The sequence below is a fragment of the Peromyscus californicus genome, unplaced genomic scaffold, assembly GCF_007827085.1.
Source record: "Peromyscus californicus insignis strain IS unplaced genomic scaffold, ASM782708v3 Scaffold_15__1_contigs__length_86483966, whole genome shotgun sequence".
Taxonomy (NCBI): Eukaryota; Metazoa; Chordata; class Mammalia; order Rodentia; family Cricetidae; genus Peromyscus; species Peromyscus californicus.
In genome coordinates, this window is record NW_026294447.1 from 49,031,722 (window position 1) to 49,052,074 (window position 20,353).

Sequence of the window (20,353 nt, forward strand, 5' to 3'; positions counted from 1 at the left end):
TCCTGGAACTCGCTTTGGAGACCAGGCTGGCCTCGAACTCACAGAGATCCGCCTGGCTCTGCCTCCCGAGTGCTGGGATTAAAGGCGTGCGCCACCACCGCCCGGCCACTTTTGGTTTTTGATGTTGTTTTGAGACAAGGTTTCTCTGTGTAGCCCTGGCTGTCCTGGAACTCCCTCTGTAGACTAGGCTGGCCTCAAACTCAGAGATCCGCCTGCCTCTGCCTCTGCTTCTGCAGTGCTGGGATTAAAGGCGTGTGCCACCACTGCCCAGCTCACTTGATTTTTAATTAAGGAACATCATGGAGTCACCATAAATCTGAAATATCAGGGTTGGTTGTTAAGCTCTCTTTTGTATGTATTACATTTTTTTTCAGAATACTAAGATTTAGAAGAAACTTCTTTTTAAAAAGTCGGAGTCACTCAGATCGTTAGCTTTACTCCACTATTGTCACTTCTCTGGTCTTTTGGGAAGAGGGAATTGTCCTCCCACAGCTTTGGGTGGTCCTCTTCTCCTTTCCTTCTTTTTGGTAATTTGGAGGAATAGATAGCAGGATCACTTATGAAGTAGACATGGCCGACTCTGGACTGAGTATTTTACACAAATGTCATTTGACACAGTGGCACTCTATACTCTGAATGGCTAACATTTGGAAAAGGACAAAACTATTGAGTCAAATCCAGCATGGCCTCACTCAGTGAACATCTTTGTCTCCACGAGTCTCCTAACTCGTAGGAAACTCTGCACGAGTTCCTCACAAACTCCACAAGCAAAATATTTAGAATTATGAAATTTCGAATCCAGAAGGGATCAGAGAAAGACTACCTGGCCTGACTTTCCCATTTTCCCGAGAAGAAAACTAACTCCTGAGAAGTGAGAAGTAGGGCACGGAACAGGCTTTAGGATCACGTGACATTGCTCTTCCCTTTGACTTTCGACCTCTGAAAACATTGTAATCAAAGAGCAGTTGTAATAAGGAAAGCCGGGGTGTTATCATTCTCAGGGCCTCCCAGTGATTGTGGAAAATTCTAAGAAGACTTTGCTTTGGACTTTGTTATTTCACTTAACGAGTGGCCATGCATTCTCCCAGCTAGGCCTTATCTATACTGCTGGCTTAAAAATCTTTGTCCTTCATCTAAGTTGCTGACACTGTCTTTGTTAGGCCTTATATTTTCTTCACTTCTGTCTTCTTCAGGGTGGCTCTATTTCCTTTCCTCAATCCCAGAAGTATACGGAGAAGCTTATTTTTTGAGCTGGGTGACAAAAGAATGTAGCTACCAATGACCAGTTTGTATAAAATCCTGATGTGACTTTTAGAATATGGTAAAGTGCTAATAAATAACAATAATAAATGGTGCATGGTGATATGCACCAGTACTTGAAATACTGAGGCAGGCCGGGCAGTGGTGGCGCACACCTTTAATCCCAGCACTCGGGAGGCAGAGCCAGGCAGATCTCTGTGAGTTCGAAGCTAGCCTGGTCTATAGATCGAGATCCAGGACAGGCACCAAAACTACACGGAGAAACCCTGTCTCAAAAAAACCAAAAGAAAGAAAGAAGGAAGGAAAGAAAGAAAAGAAAAACTGAGGCAGGAGGATAAGCTTGGCATCAGCCTGGGCTACATAAAGAGACTGGGAGCATGGAGTGGGAGAGGAGGAGGATGAAAAGGAAAAGAAGAGAAAGAAAAGGGGCTGCGGGGTGTAGCTCAGTTGATAGGGTGCTTGCAAACCCCAGCCCTGGATGAAAAAACAAGACATGGCAGTGCTCACCTGTAATCCCAGCACAGGAGGTATACACAGGAGGGTCAAAAGTTCATAGTTATATTTTTCCTTTTCATTATGCAATTTCTAGCTGGTGTCTTAAATTTTTTTCCCAGAGGTTCAAACAGGTATGACTGGACTGGTTTAGCATATTGTGCTCTTTCCCAGATCAAAGTGCTCATTTCGTGGCCTAGCAGCACCCGGACTCCCTAACTCAGCAAAGGTTTAGAAGGCAGGAATGGCTCGGCAGGAGCCTGTGGCCTCGCCTTCCAGAACATTGCTTGCAATGTGTGTGCAAACCACAAAGTAGAGATACAGTGCTGAATCCTTTTGTTCTCCCACCTTTCTTTAGAGTTTGAACATTGGAAACGCCTCTATTAGAAGCACTTGCTAGACCGTTTACAATAGGTTTTCATGTTATAGGTCTGAACTTTTCCTAGGTTTCCAACTTGGTGTGAAACAGGTGCTACCCTGAAACTGTGTGTGTGGCCAGCTAGAGCCAGACCCTGGGGACATGAGACCATAAATCAGTTCTCTTGAGTCACAGAGCTCTTGGGATTTGGAAGGCATTGATGACCCAGCAGCATGCCTTAAGAGTGGTGGCAGTGGCCGGGCGGTGGTGGCACACGCTTTTAATTCCAGCACTCGGGAGGCAGAGGCAGGCAGATCTCTGTGAGTTCGAGGCTAGCCTGGTCTACAGAGTGAGATCCAGGACGGGCTCCAAAACTACACAGAGAAACCCTGTCTCAAACAAACAAACAAACAAACGTGGTGGCATGGTGGGGAGCTAGGCAGCCAAGGGCTTCTGACCCCTGGAACCTGCCTGTTGAGGATGCTAAATGAAGGGAGACCTCCTTAATTCTCCTACTGCTGATCACTTAGACTCCCTCCAGCTTCTTGCTTTTGATTCTGAATCGACTTCTGACCCACTCTGCTGTATTTAGCAGACTGGTCTTTCAAATGTCACAAACAAGCACACCTTATATTTGTCTCTGGAGCTTAGTGTTTGCAAACTAATTCGACACGTTTTCCCTCTCATGTAACCCTCACACCAAGCCCAAAGGTGTCAATTTGTCATTATACCAGCTCCACAGATTAAATGGCTGGGTCCGAGACACAAAGGAAGCAAGCAGCCTTGTAGACTAGACAGTGAGTGCTACTTTACAATCATGTCCTTTGCTTGGGGAAAAACTGTTTTCTTTGTCAGAACTAAATGAAACAAAGCCCTGAGTAGCCCGTCATTGAAACGGCAGAATTTCTGCACATCATTCGGCCTGTAGAAGAGGATGTGCCCAGGAAGGGGTTCAGCCGCACTCCATTGTACAATTGGAAAGCCATGCTCTTGTGATGCCTGGAGCCTGTTTGTCAATAGCTCAGAGTCTCTACTTAAGATAAATAAAATCCCAGCAGCCTCTTGGATTTGGGCAGAAAAATAGCTTTTCCAAAGTCCAACTTGCCTTTGGCCCTATTTCCTCCATTATAGGAAGCAAGGATTGGAGCTAGTTACGTAACCTCCTGCAGAGAGAGCTGCAAAGATGGATCAGCCTCTGGGGTATCATTAGGGCAGTGGAGGGCACGGGTCAGAGTCAAACCAGGGACAGTCCAGTGTATTCTTGGGGCCTATGGGGTGCCACCAAATTAGGGAGGAGTGATCCCGGTGGTAGGCTGTCAATGAAACGAGATGTCGTTTGCCTTGTTCCCTTTGATTTCCACTTCCGTCCTCTCCAGTCCCGGAAGTGACTGCATTACACACTGATTCAATAATCTGTTGGCTCTCACTGAGCCGAGACTGTACCGAGCTCAGAGTATCAGACGGTGACTTCCGGCGCTATGACAGCTGAGGAGGTTTGAATGGAAAGAAGCCACTAAAGGTGCCGAGCAGGGGTGCGACATGTTGAAACCCACCTGGCACTTGCGTGTTCTGTGGATTAGGAAGGAGATGGTTTGTTGGGCTAAACAAAGAATCACGGATGTGATATTTAAGATGTTGGGGGGCACATATGATGCATCTTGCCTTTTTAAAAATTTCTAGAATGAGGTCACCCAACAGAAGTTTCTTCAGCGTTGGATGTATCCTGCACTGTCCAATACAATAACCAACCTCTGCACGGGAGTATGCAATACATACTAGCGAAACTGAAGAACTGTATTTTTTCATTGGAATTACTTGATTTACATAGCTACACATGGTTGGTGGCTACTGTAATGGACAGTTCAGCTCCAGAAGAAAGGACAAAGGTTATTCACTGTGAATGAAAACCCAATCACACTGTTACTTAACTCGATCCTTTTATGTTTATTATTTGCTGGGTGTGTGTGTGTGTGTGTGTGTGTGTGTGTGTGTGTGTGTGTGTGTGTGTATGTTGTGAATGCACGTGAGGGTGCACACACCTGTGTGGAGCACAGGAGCACACAGAGGATGGCAGATGTCTTCTGCAACTCTCTGCCTCGTTGCCACAAATAGGCTCTCTTGCCGAGCTTGCTGTTAAGTCTGCCTGCCTGGCTGGCTGACTTGCTAGTGAGATCCAGCGTCTTTCTGTCTCTGCCTTCCAGTGCTGGGATTACAGGCACATGCAGCTCTGCCTGGCTTTTAACATGACTGCTGGGGATTCAAACTCAGGTCCTCACATTTGTGCAACAAGTCCTCTCGCCCACTGTGCCATCTCCCTAGCTCCTACTAATTGGATCTTAACTCTTCTGGAATTGGTGAGGGCATCTCTTTGATATATTCTGCAATCAGCATCGATTTATCTAATTTAGCATTACAGTTCAGTTTTAAGCCCATCAAGGCCTTGGTGACATCCCAACTTGTGCCAGTCGCTAACTCTGCTCTTTAGGCAAACTGAGTCACCCAAAAAATCTGCCATGCTAGCTGACTGTGGTCGCACAACCCTCCTCTAACTAAACAATCGCTGAAAGCCTGTTGTCATAAATCTGGGCTATGGAGACCCCACCCCCAGCACATTTGGTAGACACGGTAAGTTGCCGACTACTATTTGAATACTGATTAAAGGTAATTTTGCATTTGGCCTTTAGATTATAAGGAAAATGGTGGCTTAATTATTTCCAAAACAATATGATTTAAAGGACTGGTCTTGGTAGCATATCCCTAATCCCAGCACTCCAGAGGCAGTGGCAGGATAGTAAGTTCAAGAGCACCCTGGGTTACACAGAGAATTCTAGGCCAGCCTGAGCTGCATGGCAAGACTCTCAAAACAAAACAAAACAAAACAAAACCACTACATTACACAACACGTTCGATGCCTCTTTTTCAAGGAGCCTGAGTTCAGTAGAAACAACTGAAGCACAAAACTATGATCTTATCCCATCAGGCATTTCCTCCCTCCATTCATTCTCTCAGTTTCCAGGTCTCTATAACCACTGGCTGCTTGTGACTTCTGAGTCCAGTTGGTTAAAGCATGGAGATAATGAGGTCCAAGTCAGGGGCCATTTCTCTGCATTCTAGTTCTCTATCCCAGACTCCATCTTGTTGTGTGGCATATCCATGACCATGGGCAAAAGGGTGGTGCCATAGTTCACTTCAGCTGTCTTCTTGATACACACTGAGATTCACCTGGAAAGGGAACTGCAACTGAAGAACTGGCCAAATCAGACTGATCTGGGAGGCATTTTCTTAATTGCTAATTGATGTAGGAGGGTTTCCACCTTCTGTGGCTGGTGCCATCCCTAGGCAGGTGGGCCTAGGCCATGTAGGAATGTTGGCTGAGCACTGAGGTAACCGGCATGAGGAAGCAACCCAGTAGCCAGCATTCCTCCATTGATTTCTGCCTCGAGCTCCTGCCTTGGCATCCTTCACTATGAACTATATAACCTAGAAGCTGAAATAGACCCTTTCCTTTCCAAATTGATTTTGGTCATGGTGTTTATTACAGCAACAGAAAACAGAATAGAAATTGATACCTAAGGGAGGGACTTTGTTGTGATGAACCTGACCATGTTGGCTTTGAGGAAGGTGTGGAAGCATTTGGAATTTTGACCTGGAAAAGCTGTTGCGTACTCAGAGTTTAATGGGATGTTTTTTTGGTAAGAAATTGGAAGATAAGACTACGGGAAAAATGCAGATAATCAAGGCCTGGCCTATAAGTTCCAGAGGGAAGTCTGGGAGTCGCTTAGAGATGTTACTGGGGCTGTTTGTGTGGTATATCTAAATTAGGAGTCTGTGGAAGCACTGGAGGGATGGCTCAGCAGGTAGGAGCACTTGTTGCTCCTGCAGAGGACCTGGGTTCAATTCCCAGCACCGACATGTTGGCTCACATCCACCTGTAACCCCAGTTCCAGGGGATCCAACAGGCAAGCACCTGGTACACATATAGTCATATAAGGTAAAATAAATAAATCTAAAATAAAAAAATGCATCTGTGCAAGTGAAATCTTTGTTTTACTTGGACAATGGGTGCTATTCATCTGGAACAGAAAACTCAGTTATGATTAAGAAGACACCAGCATCGCAGAAGCAAAAACCTTTTGGGAAGTATTTCCTTAGTGTCAGCACCACAGAAGCTGTGGTCCAGAGGGGCCAAGGCTGCGTCTCAAGCTGGCAGCCAAACTTGGCAATACTTGAGTCTCCCACGTGGTACTGGTTTTGGCAGCATGAGAGCTGGATTGAAGGGGTCATGGAGAGAAGCTGAGGCTTGGCACGGGGCAGTCTTGAGATTCCTGGCCCGGGGCTGCATTCTTTCTACTTCTATTTGACAGTATTTGATTTAGATAATTTCACATAGAACTATTTTCTTAAAATCACAGAATGTTCCATAGGCTGTTGGTTTCTTGGTACATTATGGTATTACCATAATGTGGCTTTTTAAAATTGCTGACCTCTTCATAAACTAGGAAGTTAATTCCCTGGGACACAAACACTCGGTGGACCGAAGTTGTCAGCCAGAGAACCTGACCTCTGCAATAGGCAAATATTTAACATTGTATCTTTAAATTTTCAGATACTGATTTCACTGATATACAATCTAATATTAGAGCCCTGAGCAAAGACTCACGCTCTAGTTTATGCCCAATCACCGACTCACAGGAAGATCCTGGGCAAGTCACTTGACCTTCTTATATTTCAGTGTGTGAAACTAGCCGTAAAACTGTGTAAAGCATGACCTCATTACAAACCCACTACACTTGAAAGCTAATATGTGCTTTGATATGTTAAAGAATTCCAAAAGAGCACTCATTTGTAAAATATGAACAAACAGAAAATTGTTCTATGATGATTAAAGTAACTTTAGGATGAATGGTGCTTAGCAAGTAAAGTCCTGAAAATGTTTCAAAGCGTTTTATTTAGTGAAGTAGTTCAATGACACAGGAAAATATTTGACTGGTTTTGCAAAACCATAGATTGTTAACTATGTAACTAAACTAAGGGATGGAAGACTACCAGAAACAAAAGGATCCTCAATAATTAAACATATTTCATTTTTAGGCCATTATTTAAATGTTAAAATGCATTTAGCTAACTACCTTATGAAAAGCCCGATAGAAAAAAACAAAACAAATTCCCTTAGGAAATGAAACAGTTATAATAATGAGCTTGGCCATGTAGACCTGTAACTCATTAGACTGTTGAATCTGCTTTGAACTCACTTTGTATTGGTCTCTGTTCTTCTCTGTGAACACAGGGATAGTATGTGTGTCTGTGAATGGTTCTTAAACCATTTGTAGAGGGAAGCCAGAACCATTCCCAGGCTTGCTGCTACATACAGCTTCTCCTTAAACAGCAGGTTCACCCTTTCTGTAGCATTCCAGAACACTATTAAGCACAGTCCCACAGTTGCTGACATCCTGTCTGAGGCAATCCTAAGAAGTCCTCTGGCATTTGCAATGTGCAGGGACATTTTCTATTATTTTAAAACGCCTATCTGCAGACTCTGCCAAAGCCAAGGAAGAAATATAACCACAAGTCTTTCCCAGCAGGGCATGCTAATCACACATTTTTGCCACAATTTCTGAAAGAATAAACAACCTGCAACTTGTTCTGGCCTTGCAAACAAAAGATCAAATTCTGTGTTCTGTCTTGGCAAGAAAAGAAACTGCAGCATTTTTGTTAAGATTTTTTTTTTTAAGTCCCAAGCTCCAAATTAAGACCTGAAATAGTTTTTGTCCCCCCGCCCCCAGGTTACAGAGAATGGAGAATAGTAAATTTAAAGATTAAAACATTATTTAAGGATTATAATTAAGATTGTAATTAAGATAGTCTAGCTCCCTACCAGATTCAATTGGCTGTGCGTGTTCCAGCTGTAATCAGAGGGATTCTGGGTATCTTTTCCCTCCTTGGTGCATATGAATTTACGAATTTTCAGGACCAGGACAATTAGGAAAAACTCAAAGCATGGGTTTTAAGATCTATATAAGCTGCTCACTACATTAATTTCATTAATTTTAGAAGCCGGCCGGATAGAATTTGCCTCAGGAAAAAAAGAACAAAACCAGCAGGGGACAAATCCCCAAGCATCTTTAAAAATTTAGTGGAAATGTAAAAACACGAAAACTAGACTGGTTGAGCATGTAAACATGATAGAGACCTAGCAACTGTGCCTGGGACGGTTCTCCAAAAATGAGAAAAGTGAAACACGCGACCAATTTCTTCCTCAAGGCCATCCACCTTATCCTCACGAAGCCCGCTCTCCTCTGCAGCTCCAAGTGTGAGGTTGATCCCCACCCCTCCTCGCCGTGGCTGTCCTCAGCCCCCCAGACCTCCCGCAGCTCTGGCAACAAGCGGCGGGTGGGGACCCAGGATGGTGGCTCTGCAACCCCGCCACCACCAGGAATGGTGGGAGGGGGACGCACAGGTGGAGTGGGGCTAGGTGACTGGCCCGAGGCGGCCCCAGGTCTCGCTACGGGAGCATTCCATCTCCACGGGACCCTTGCTGCAACAGGCCAGCACCCACGCTCGAGTCCCGGACTCCCCAGTGACCCCTGCCCGCGTAATGGGCCCGCCGCGCCGGGCGCGCCGGGGGGGGGGGGGGGGGGGGGGGCGGGGCCTTGCGGTGAGGCCCGGCTGCCGCAGCGCCGCCCTGCGCGAGGCGGTACTGCCGCGGCGGAGGGATACGGTGCACCGTATATATATCGCGGCGCACAGGCTCGCGCTACGGCAGTGGTGCTGGGAGTCTCGTGTTCGTGGTGCCGTTACTCGCAGTCGGGCGGCGGCTGAGGCTCAGCGCACAGCGCAGGTAGCGCGTTAGCAGCAGTCGCAGCAGCGGAGGCACCTCGGCGGTCACAGCCCCCTGCGCTGGTGCAGCCACCCTCGCCTGCTCCGCTCTTCCTTCCTTCGCTCGCACCATGGTAGGTCGGGATCGGCAGTCGCAGGCGTAGCAGCTGCCCAAGCTCTCTTCACAGATCTGTAGTTGAGTGGTGGGTCTCCCCCTTTTCCACGCTGAGGTTACCCCCCCCATCCCTACCCCTCTTGACCGGGTGTTAACGCAGCGGCTGCGGTTAAAAAGGATGCGTTTCGGGTTTGCATCTCCGCTTTGGCTGCGGGTATCCTCCTCTTGAGTTTTGGACGCCTCTGGGGCTGGACTCTACAGTGGGCTGTGCGCGGGCTGGAGCCGCTGCCACAGCTGCACCGGGGCCTTCCGCATCCACCCCCTCCCCCAGCCCCGCACCCACTGCATCCAGCGCGCCGCACCCGGGCTGCCTGCAGCGCAGCGCCTCGGCCGGGGCCGGCGGGGCGGGGGAACCCGGGCGGGGCAGGCCGCAACGTCCCGGTAGCCAGTCCCCAGCCGCGGAGAATGAATGGGCTGGGGCGAGCTGGTGGCGCACAGGGCTTGGACCGCGGACTCCGGGGTGCCCTCAGCCACCTTCAGCCCCCCGGCCGACCCAGTTGGGCACCCTCCCCCGTCTGCGGTCTCCTCCTTCCTCCCGGGGGGCGCGGCGCGGGCGTGAGCTGGGAAGGAAGGAGCCGGGGAAGGGTGGGGTTGGGGGCAGGAAGGCGAAGGCTGGGGGGCGGAGAGGGCGGAAGCGGCCGCCCTGCGCCCGGGCGGGGCCCCGCGGGGTGGCCGCGCGCGTGGCTGGGCCGTGCAACCTCGGCCCCCATCCTAGTGCGGCGCTAGGCGGGCTCGATCGCCCGGGTCCACCGGGAGGCCCCTTCCCGCGGGAGGCTCTCGGCTCGCGCTAATTGGGGCGGCGGGGCGGGGGAGGAGAGAGTTGGCGCGCGCCACGGTTTCCATTAGAGACGCAAAGTTTCTGCTAGGGAGGAGGCGGCGGCAGGCTCAGTGCCTGGGGGAGCAGGAGCGGTGGGAGGTGCCGGGGCTAGGCAGCACCCCCTCGTCCTGGGGCCCCTTTGGGTCTGCACCCCAGTTCGGCCCCTCGCCCGGTGTGCCCCTTGTTCACGCCACTCCCTGGGCGGCAGGGAAATGCCCATCTCCACGTTTCCGCTTTCTCTACATACAGCCTCTGGATTGCCAGATGCGACTGTGCGGTTGGCCGGGTGCGTGTGCCATGGCCCCCTTCTCCCTCGCCAGGCAGAGCTGACATCACCAGCAGCACTTTCTGCCCTGGCGGGGCTGCTAGGTCGTTCCCGGCAGGGTTCTGGAACGCCTTTGACCCAAGGCCAGAATGACTTGGGGGTGGGGGGAATCGTTGTCCGGAAGGTAGATGCACTTGATAGGCCTCTAGTCAGAGAATTTTTCGAGGAGGTGGAACTCTTCTCCCTGGTGAGCTGACAGTTTCTCCTACGAGGTGTGGCAGTGCTTCCTGTCGTACAAGACTGACATGGCTGGGCATTACATAAATCATCGTGTCTTCGTTTGCCTTAAAAGTAGCTTCCAGTAATGGATAAGAAGGGAAGACCCATCTAAAATATAAAAAGTAGAAAGTTCTTCCTCTCCCAAATCAATATACAAGGCGAGTTTCCATGGAAAAGAATGGTCTCCAGTGCCATCGGGTTTCTCTTGGAGTTAATTTTGTAACTGGCTTCATTAAAATAAAAATACATATTCTCCTTGAGATCTTGAGTTCCCATGGCTGGAGGCACAGGTTCAGGGGTACAGAGACTAAATAAATAGTGCAAGTGAAAACTACTTTTGTGGTCATTTAGTACATGGAAATGTTGACAATAAGCAGCTTTTCTGTCGTTCTTAAGATGGGCAGTGTTAATACTGGGAAATGATAATAGTTGCTCCTGTACAGGAGGAAAGGGCTATCATATCGCCTCAAAAGTGTGTTTTCTATGTACTTCATTTCTGCAGTTTCGTAATAGTCCTAAGATTCAGTTTTTTCCTAGCTTCCCAATCGAAGGATAATTTGACCGAAGGCATTAGCCGTTGTAAATGGTAGGGCTTTTAGCAAATAACTACCTAATTTAAATGATTGGAAAGCATTCATTTCATAGAAATGAAACTGGGTTGGGTAACCCATTACTGTATATTTTTTTTCACTTAATTGTTTCTCATAAAATGGGTATAAAAGCCTGATAATCCAACCCAATACCATTATGTAACGCCAGTGTGGAGATTTTGGAGGGCCCAAAGCTATGCTCAAGGTGCACTAAAAGCCTGCCCCTAGACAGGATCCTGGTGCTGGCTGCGTTGTCGGTGGCATTGGGTTGGGTCTCTTGGATGGAACCAAGGACTGCAGTGTTTGTGGCGCAGTAGGTGGCGCTCTTCCTTCTCTGCGGGCTGCTGCTGCAGCTGCAGCTGGTGCTGTGGGCACTTTGACCACTAGAGGCGCCATTTTCCACATTACGACTGGCTGGATTGCAGTGCGTACTGCAAGCGGCCGGCCAATGAAGCCAGCAGATGCTGTCACCTCTTTGTCGCCTTTTATTGTTCAGCGAGCCTGAACAGTTTCTCTTTATTGTAACAACGTCTACTCAACGGCAGTGTTTATGATTTTGAAACATTCGTTTTTGTTTTTTTTAAATACTGATTTGGAAAAAAAACCCCACAATTTTAAAGTATAATTAGGAAAGCTAGGTTATTATCAACCACACTTGCCTAGATTGAATATGACCTTTTCTTTCTCCGTGTAGGCTGATCAGCTGACTGAAGAACAGATTGCTGGTAAGTTGAAGCCTGGGGAGGCCCCACCCAGGAACCTGGAACTGGGTTCTGACTGGGTTTTGTGTCTCCTCTGCTGCCCCTTCCCTCTGCGGTCTGCGTGGTTTTCTGAGAATGCTAAAGCAGAAACAGTGAGGTCAGGTGTTTTAGAGATGAGGTGGAGTGGACCCTGCCTGCCTGTCACACTCTGGTGTGCACAGCGGTGCATGGAACCGGATCCATCGAACCTGCTACTCCAGTGTTTGTAGGCCATGCATCTCTTAGTAATCTACTTGGAAAGGTTTTGCTTGCTACATTAAAATACATGGAAACGGGTAAATTTAGTACTGTAATAATTGGGAAATGAGTCCTATTAATTTAGTTTTTACTCTTTGGGGGGGTCAGGTTTTATTTACTTGGTTTTGCTTTGAGGTCTCCTCATGTAAATCTTGCTGACCTGCAACTTGCTAGGTGGAGTAAGCTGGCTTTGAACTCGGGGATCTTTTGCAGTTGCCTCCAGAGTGCCACCATGCCCAGCAACTTTACCTTTTTAATGTTTCCATCTTAATGTTTTCTGGAGAGATGGCTCAGTGGGGGAAGAACACTTACTGCTCTTGCAGAGGATTCAAGCTAGGCTCCCAGGACCCATGCGTTAATTTACAGTGGTCTATCACTCCAGTTCCGAGGGATCCAGTGTTGTCCTCTGACCTCTGCAGACACCAGGCACGAACCGTGATGTACAAATATAGATGCAGGCAAACACTCACACACATAAAATAAACCTGGGATTCTGAAAACCATCCTGAATGTGACGAAGAACGTGCTGGCTGCCTGGGAATGAACCTTTCTAGTGACCATGTTGCTATGAAACGGGTTCATTGTGGCTATAAAAGTGTGACGCGAAAGGACTTTCTTTGAAGGGACTTTACTGTAACTGGTAAACCGGCAGTCTCACATTGCACCTGACGACCAATTTAAGTATGTTCAAGCTAGCTTCTTTAAAAATAGGGTATTGTGGCTTTATTGAAGTGGTTACCAGGACGGTGTTTGCTTTCTGGGCCACTGTGTGTTGGCCAGACCGACAGGTCTATTGTGGTCATTATTTCGGTAGATAAAGGCCAGGTGGTTTCTGATAACTTGGACAGCTTGTTTTGGCAAGCCCCAGGGAAGTGTGTATCACAACATTGTTGGGTAAAAACATTGATTCTAAAGAGTCAACTTCTCTTTTCAGAATTCAAGGAAGCTTTCTCCCTCTTCGATAAAGATGGCGATGGCACCATCACAACAAAGGAACTTGGGACTGTCATGAGGTCACTGGGTCAGAACCCAACAGAAGCTGAGTTGCAGGATATGATCAACGAAGTGGATGCTGACGGTAAGGGCTTTAGAACTGAATGAACGCCAGTGTTGTGTAATTCAAGTTCAGGCTTGTTACAGAATGTCTTTCAGGTCCCTAGAGCAAAGCAGATAGGCAGAGTTCCTTTCTCTGGTTGCCTCCGAGCCTCCTGACATCAGAATGGAAGACTGTGGGCTTGCTGTTCAGTTCACTCTGCTGTGGTCTAGAGCATTTCCTGGATCAGATCTTTTTTTTTTCTTCTGCTTCCTAGGACCTACAGCTCCAATCTTTTATCAGCTGACCCCTGAGGCTGCACCAAGTCCTGTCCTTTTTTTGTTTTGTTTTTTCCAAGACAAGGTTCCTCTGTGTTGTTTTTGGTGCCTGTCCTGAATCTCACTCTGTAGACCAGGCTGTCCTCGAATTCACAGAGATCCACCTGGCTCTTGTCTCCCGAGTGCTGGGATTAAGTGCGCCACCACCTCCCTGCTGATTGAGAACCTGCCTTTTAAAGAAGCTATTGTTTCTAAGAGGAGGCGGAACCTGAGGATGGTGGAGGGAGTACCCGTCCTTCACCGTTAGCTTAGAACTGAGTGGTGGCTGAAGACTCCATTTGTGGAATCTAAGAGAAGGGAAGCTGTGTAAGGCTCAGGGCCGGAAGACCCAGCAGCTCCCCATAATAGGTGGCTGTCCTCCTCCAGAGGACAACGGTAAACAGCAAAGCTCATGGCTCCCTCTGTCAGCGAACTGATTTGGAGGTTCTCTCCCCTAGTTGAAAAGTCACATACACCTAGGAATGTGTATCCCTAAGACTAGAGATTACAATTTTCAAGGAGCTAAGAATGCAGAGCCTGGCTCTGAGCTATACTTTGTAGACAAATGCTGTGAGAGGAGCCATTTAGGAAAATATGGCGCCTAAAGTGTTGTGATAGACTTGGGTTTTCTGTGCCCATGGAATACCACCAAAGACCATTCTCCTCCTTAGTACTGTTTAGGAAAAATAGTCCATAATTCTGTCTGGTTGATCAACCATATGGGAACATGGGTTGGGCCTTTCTGTTTTATGTAAATCCTGGGAAGCCAGGCTCGGTAGAGAGAGTATATTTGACTGTCAGATTGTATGAGGTACAGTGGGAGAAGTTTGTATCAAGCTTTGTTTTGATACCTAAGGCTATCTTCACATGCTTATAGATAGCACTTAGTCATTTACTTTTGTCTTACATAAATATCTTCAGAGACTTTGGAGATTTTTGATGTCGTGTTCACTTACATTGTTATGCCATGTGGGGATTGAACTCAGAGCACTAAGCCATCCATCCACATAAGCCTTGGAAGTTATTTGTTTTAAATGTTCTAGTGAAAATGAATTGTAAATAACTACTGTTTTTTGTTTTTGTAATTTTATTTCCATTTAATTTGAGCTAGTGTTAATCTGGAATTTGCCTTTGGGAATATTTATCCCTTCGCTTTAGAGGAGTCGTTTGGAATGTTGGCTGTGGAGTGGATTCCTCTGACAGTTTCCTGAGCATTCATGATCCTAAACTGAAAATGGCTTCTGAGCTTTTCCCTTCATGGAAAGTGATAAAGATGCTGAATTGAGGGGTTTGGGAGTCAGTGTGTGCTTGGCATATGAGAGGCCCTGGGGTCAGTCCTCAGGACCAAAACAAAAACAGAAAGCCAAGTTGAGTAGGGGCATGGCTAATGTCTGTATAGCAGGGCTGGAAGTGCATCTGGAGGAGACTTGGGAGACTGGCCGGGGTGGTATAGGCTGTTTTCTTGCTCTCGTGGTGGTGGTGTTTTTTGGGTTTTTTTTCTCCCCACCCTAAAGCATTTTGAACAGCACTAGGACATGTTAGGCCTGAGTGTTCTCCCTGGACAGTCAATTGCCTGCTTCCTCTTCCTTTGAACTGTCTAGTCTACTTTCCGGATCCTGAATGCAGGTGCAGCTTTGCACCTGTAAGTGCTGTGCTGGGCTTGAGCCATGTGACATTGTTCTGTGAGGTATTTGAACATTTTGGCTACAGAAGGTTGACATAAGAAAAAGAATAGCTTATCATGTTAGTTATCACTTGAATCCCACTGAACGCGTTTGCCTGAGCATCCCATACAGCGTTGGGAGGTTATCACTGCACAGGAGTGTCAGTGTGATGCTTGTCTTAGGTGAGCATTTTCTTTTTTTGATTAAAGGGAATGGCACCATTGACTTCCCAGAGTTCTTGACCATGATGGCTAGAAAAATGAAAGATACAGATAGCGAAGAAGAAATCCGCGAGGCATTCCGAGTCTTTGACAAGGTAAGCTTGCACACCTAGCTTGGAGAGGTGCATAACATGGCCCTCTGTGCTGTTGCTGCCGGAAGTTGTAACTTGGCTGGTTAGAATTAGCCTGAGTGTCTGAGCCTCTCATTTGTTGACTTGGCTGAGGTGAGGCCTGGCAGAGGGAGATGCTGAATCGACGTCCCGTCGCCATGTTCAGTACCTGTCTGCTTTTGAAAAACTGTGCATTCTGGGTTTGACTGGTGGGCACTGGCGACGGGGGGGGGACGGGGGGGCGGGGGGAGTGTTGACGGGAGCAGAGCTGGCAGTAACTCGAGGAGGGAGGGTCGGAAGCTGAGGTAGAGAGCAGCTTGCTCTCCCAGAACGCGGTCCCGTCACCTTGTAACGAGTGCTGCCTCTCGACAGGATGGAAATGGTTACATCAGCGCAGCGGAACTGCGCCACGTCATGACAAACTTAGGAGAAAAACTAACAGACGAAGAAGTAGACGAGATGATCAGAGAAGCAGACATCGATGGAGACGGACAAGTCAACTATGAAGGTAAAGGCTAAATCCCTTGAGCCTGGTTTTCAGTGGCCGTCAGGTCTGTACACATCAAGTTAGCGATTGTTGTGGAATAAAGATAAACTTTATGATATTTGTCTTTTCAGAATTCGTACAGATGATGACTGCAAAATGAAGACCCACTTTCAACTACTTTTCCCTCTAGAAGAATCAAATTGAAATCTTTTACTTACCTCTTACAAAAAAAAAAAGAAAAAAGAAAAAAGTTCATTTATTCATTCTGTTTCTATCTAGCAAAACTGAATGTCAAACGTACCTTCTGTCCACACACAAAATCTGCATGTATTGGTTGGTGGTCCTGTCCCCTAAAGATCAAGCCCCCACATCAGTTTTCCAGTATAAATACTCGTACTACCTTATGAGGGAGCACTTAGTGGACTCCTTCACGTTCCATTTGCTAATGATTAATACACTGTTTGGGCTGGCCAGTTTCTCATGCATGCAGCTTGACAATTGAGCACAGTCAGGCCTTTGTATTAAAACGGAAAAAATGGACAAAACAAATTCAAACCCTCAGATGGGTTCTACAATTTGTTCGGATAAATTGTCAGTAGCCAGTTTACTGCAAACAGACATTTAAAATTGGTTTACCTCAGGATGATGTACAGAAAATGGGTGAAGGCTAAACTCTGAGACACAGCCCCAGAAATAGGACGGCCCTCTTGTCCTTCAAGTGCTCCAACCCCATGGTGACAGTGACACCCTGGTGGCATGCCCGAGGATAATGGTTTAGTGCTGTGTGCATTGTACTAGAGTGAAGTAAACATCAAGGCTGTCACCAAGTCACTCAAATTTTTAATAAGAAATGTTTACCAGGGGAGCATCTTTGGACTCTCTGTTTTAAAACCTTGTGAACCATGACTCGGAGCCAGCAGAGTAGGCTGTGGCTGTGGACTTGAGCACAACCATCAACATCGCTGTTCAGGAAATGATAAGTTACGTCCATTCCAAGTTGTAAATGCTAGTCTTTTATTTTTTTTTTTCCAATAAAAAGACCATTAACTTAAAAGTGGTGTTAAATGCTTTGTAAAGCTGAGATCTGAAGGGGGACAAGGATAAGGCAATTGGAGGGGAGGCCAGCGTACATAGAAACATGCCCACCGTCCAGTATAAACTCGATTCCCCTCCCAAGTTTCCTAGCATCAACTTGTGAAAGCTGGCAGACAGTGATTGCTTTATCATCTGTGGCCATGTAAGTCTCATTATGTTTCTCTGTGTGTGAGTGTGTGCACGTGCACAGGTGCTCACACGCATATCACACTTAAGGATCTGTTGAGGCGGAGGAGAGCTTAGTGAGGGAACAGCCTCGCTCCCAAGCATGTGTTTAGGAGTTCTTATGTGCTGCTGCTGACCACAGGAGGTCATGTGTGCAGGAGGCATGATTAGTGTGTCTATTTCAATCTTCCTGTGTATGTGGAAGCAGTATCCAGTCAGAGACACTACCAGTCACCTTTGATTCGGTTTTTAATTTAGGATACCCTTTAGCCTTTATACTTTTTTTTAAATTGACTTTTGTTTCCTCTCCGTAAGTAGAACTAATGCTTAAGCCTCTGGCTTAAAAGAAAACCCCCCAACAAAACAAAACAAAACAAAACAAAAAACTATAGCCCAGAGTGAATTTCATGTCTTAATTATAAGGTACTGGTCTATTTAGAAAGCCCCCCTCTCCCCAAGTGTGGCATATTTAGTACAGAGCTCATTTTTGAAACAAGGGCCTCAAACATTTTTCAGGGAGTTAACTGGTTGTATCTGATTAGCAGGGAGCCTTGGCTTGGAGTGTGGGGGTGACGGAACAGTGGCAGGCTTCCAGCAAGGCTCGGAGAAGCCCTTGGCAGCCAAATGGGTGCATCTCGGCCTAACGTGTAGACCCTTGGCTTCTCCAACTCTCCTCCTCCCTGCCTTTCTGGCGTTTTGTAGCTCCTTAGAATTTGCTTTTTTCTGCCAGAGGGGTGGGTCAGAGCTGTGGAGAGGAAGACATTGCTTGTGTGCTTCTGCTTGCCCTTAGACTGGGTGGTTGGCAGACAGGTTGATGAGCTGTAAGATGATTTCAATTTCTGAATCATTAGGTATTCCTGAGAATACCTTGGGGGTTCCCTTCCAGTAAGAGAGCACCAAGGGTTCCAGGTGTGAAGAAGTGAATGGCAGTGGCTGTGTCTTGTAAGAGGATTAAATCGCCCAGTTGTGGACCCAGTCCCAGGCTTGTGGTCTAACCTCTTGGTAGTTTCAAAGGGGGTCGGAGGTGACTGACTTTTAAAACTTACCTCCTATCTCTTACCTTTACCAAGTCTTTGTAGAAGCTGGGTAGACTCTACTTTAGCAGCCCCATAGCCTGTCCCAAAAGGCTCCCTTCGAAACAGGATTCTTGTGTGGTCAGGAGTCCTGCGTGGGAACGAGAAACCCTAACCCCCAGGGAACGTGAAACTGAAGTTTGGAGCTGTGGGAGGCAGAGCACCCCTACCTCCTCAGCCTTTTCTTCTGACACCCTGGGGCACAATCAGCCCAGGGCTTGGTGTTAGCAGTTTGTGAGGGGAGAGAGTGGGGTCAAGAGAGTCAAGGCAGTCCCCCTGAAGTCGGATAGCACTTTCCTGTAAACTCCCTCACTTAAGTACTCTATAAATATATACATATATTTATATATATATATATATATATATGTATAAAGTGACTAGTTATCTGGCATCCTGCTTTAGCCTGAGACTTGCCCTAAGAAACCGCCGAATCTCTGGCACACCTCTTCCTAGCTGTGTTCTCCGTCTGTTCGGGGGAGCTGTTGAGCAAGGCAAACGACTTGGTAGTTCAGGTGGGCTTTAATGCACTGTTGTCAGGGAAGGCTTTTTCTGATTTTTTGACAAATTTTTGCACACTTTAATTGGTGTCTTTGAGCAACTTAAACACATTGAAGACGAGCTGTTGTACATAGTTTTATATTCTCTTTATAAGTGCATGTCCAACTTGTAACCATATTGTAGTGAATGGCTGCTGTCCAGTAGGCCTAGCGTTACTAGCACACAGGAGGGATAGCATCTATCATTCGCCCCTCAGCATCCTGGGAACTTCTTCTTGAACAAAGACTAAATTCGGGCAAGTTGACTATTAGTTCCATTATCTTAACCCTTAGAATTATTTATTGTGTGTCCTAAATATTACTTTTCTTTGGTAGCGACCAGATTTATACTGTTGTGTCTTAACTGACCCCCTTCAGCTGGCAGTCACCTACTTTTTTTTAAATATCCCTTGAAGTTGTCCTGTAGGAGACAAGTTCTCTGCTATCTATCCCTTTGAGTAAGAAGGTAGGGATGTGTGTTCTTCCCCTAGACCTACTACAATGTTCACTAAACACCTATAGCAAGGATGATGGTGGTCCTTCTGTTACTGAAGTCACCCTTCACTGTGGCTGTTTGAAAAAGAGATGTACTTGAACGTTCTGTAAATCTTGAGATAAACTGTTTTGGAGATTTAACCACCTCTCTCTGATGGGGGACCAACTCTATGGAAATTGTAAATAAGTTTTATTTATAAACCTGGCATTGTATTCAATAAACATTTCTGCAGCCTTTCATCTCTTTAACTGCGAACTGTGTAGGTTTTAACTCATAGCTTCCAGTCCTTTGCTCTATACAAGACAGAACTTCCTGCCTTTGAGTAGAATCCCCCTGGACTCTGCAGCAGGTGAGCACGTGGGCTAGAGAGAGAGAGCAGATGGCCCAAGGCCGTCCTACTCCAGCATTAAGTATTTCTGGGGTTACCCAAACTTTTGGTAGATTAATCTCCCTTTGAATTTAAGAAATGTGTTTTTAGGCTGGGTGGGCGAGGTGAAGCATTGGTGGGTGCATCTCTTGAGTTGAAGGCCAGCCTGGTCTAATGGAGTACTAAACTAACCAAGGCTACATAGTGAGACCCTGTCTCAAAACAAAAGACCTTTTAAAATGACATTTTTGAGGTGGGAGATGGAGATGTAGCTCAGTTGGTAGAGTGCTTATGGAGCATCCATCAAGTCCCGGGCTTACTGCTCAGCACCACGTATCTTAAGTGGGGTGTGTAACAGACACCTGTGATGCCGGCACTTTGAGCACTGGGGAGGTAGAGGCAGGAGGATCAGAAATTCAAAGCCATCCACAGCTGCATTGTGCTATCCCAGTTCCTAAACTCCATCTTCAGAGGGATCTTATCTAGACCCCTTCCCCTAGCCACGTCCCCATTCTTTGTAGACGTGGGGAGGCCTAAGAAGGGAAGAATCACAGGATAAGCCCCTGCTTTGGCCCTAGCTCCAGGGGGTTACATAAAAAACCCCTTGTGTGCACACAGGCTGGGCCTACGGGGCTGTAGACACCACCTGAAGACCAGTTCCACTCTGGGATATTAGGGCCTGGCTCGGATTTGGCTTTGTCCCTGTGTAGCCTTGGGCAGGTCCCTTACCATCTCAGCC

At 47.0% G+C, this 20,353-nt stretch overlaps 1 protein-coding gene across 2 annotated transcripts; it reads left to right on the forward strand.

The window, feature by feature from the left end:
- The first annotated feature begins 8,860 nt into the window (after positions 1-8,860).
- Positions 8,861-19,486, forward strand: Calm1 (calmodulin 1). Of its 2 annotated transcripts, XM_052738765.1 has the most exons (6): positions 8,861-9,060; positions 11,747-11,777; positions 12,985-13,128; positions 15,274-15,380; positions 15,768-15,903; positions 16,014-19,486. In XM_052738765.1, the coding sequence occupies exons 1-6, from the start codon at positions 9,058-9,060 to the stop codon at positions 16,040-16,042; spliced, it is 450 nt and encodes a 149-aa protein (XP_052594725.1). In that variant the 5' UTR covers positions 8,861-9,057; the 3' UTR covers positions 16,043-19,486. The 2 variants fall into 2 exon arrangements, with proteins under 2 accessions (XP_052594725.1, XP_052594726.1); XM_052738766.1 differs by lacking the exons at positions 8,861-9,060; positions 11,747-11,777 and adding an exon at positions 12,064-12,088.
- The last annotated feature ends 867 nt before the right edge of the window (positions 19,487-20,353 follow it).

Bases quoted from the DNA above. Each gene is read 5' to 3' on its own strand.
- Calm1 (XM_052738765.1), top strand. The intron at 11,778-12,984 runs GTAAGTTGAAGC...TTCTCTTTTCAG, and splicing joins GACTGAAGAACAGATTGCTG to AATTCAAGGAAGCTTTCTCC. The intron at 15,904-16,013 runs GTAAAGGCTAAA...TTGTCTTTTCAG, and splicing joins CGGACAAGTCAACTATGAAG to AATTCGTACAGATGATGACT.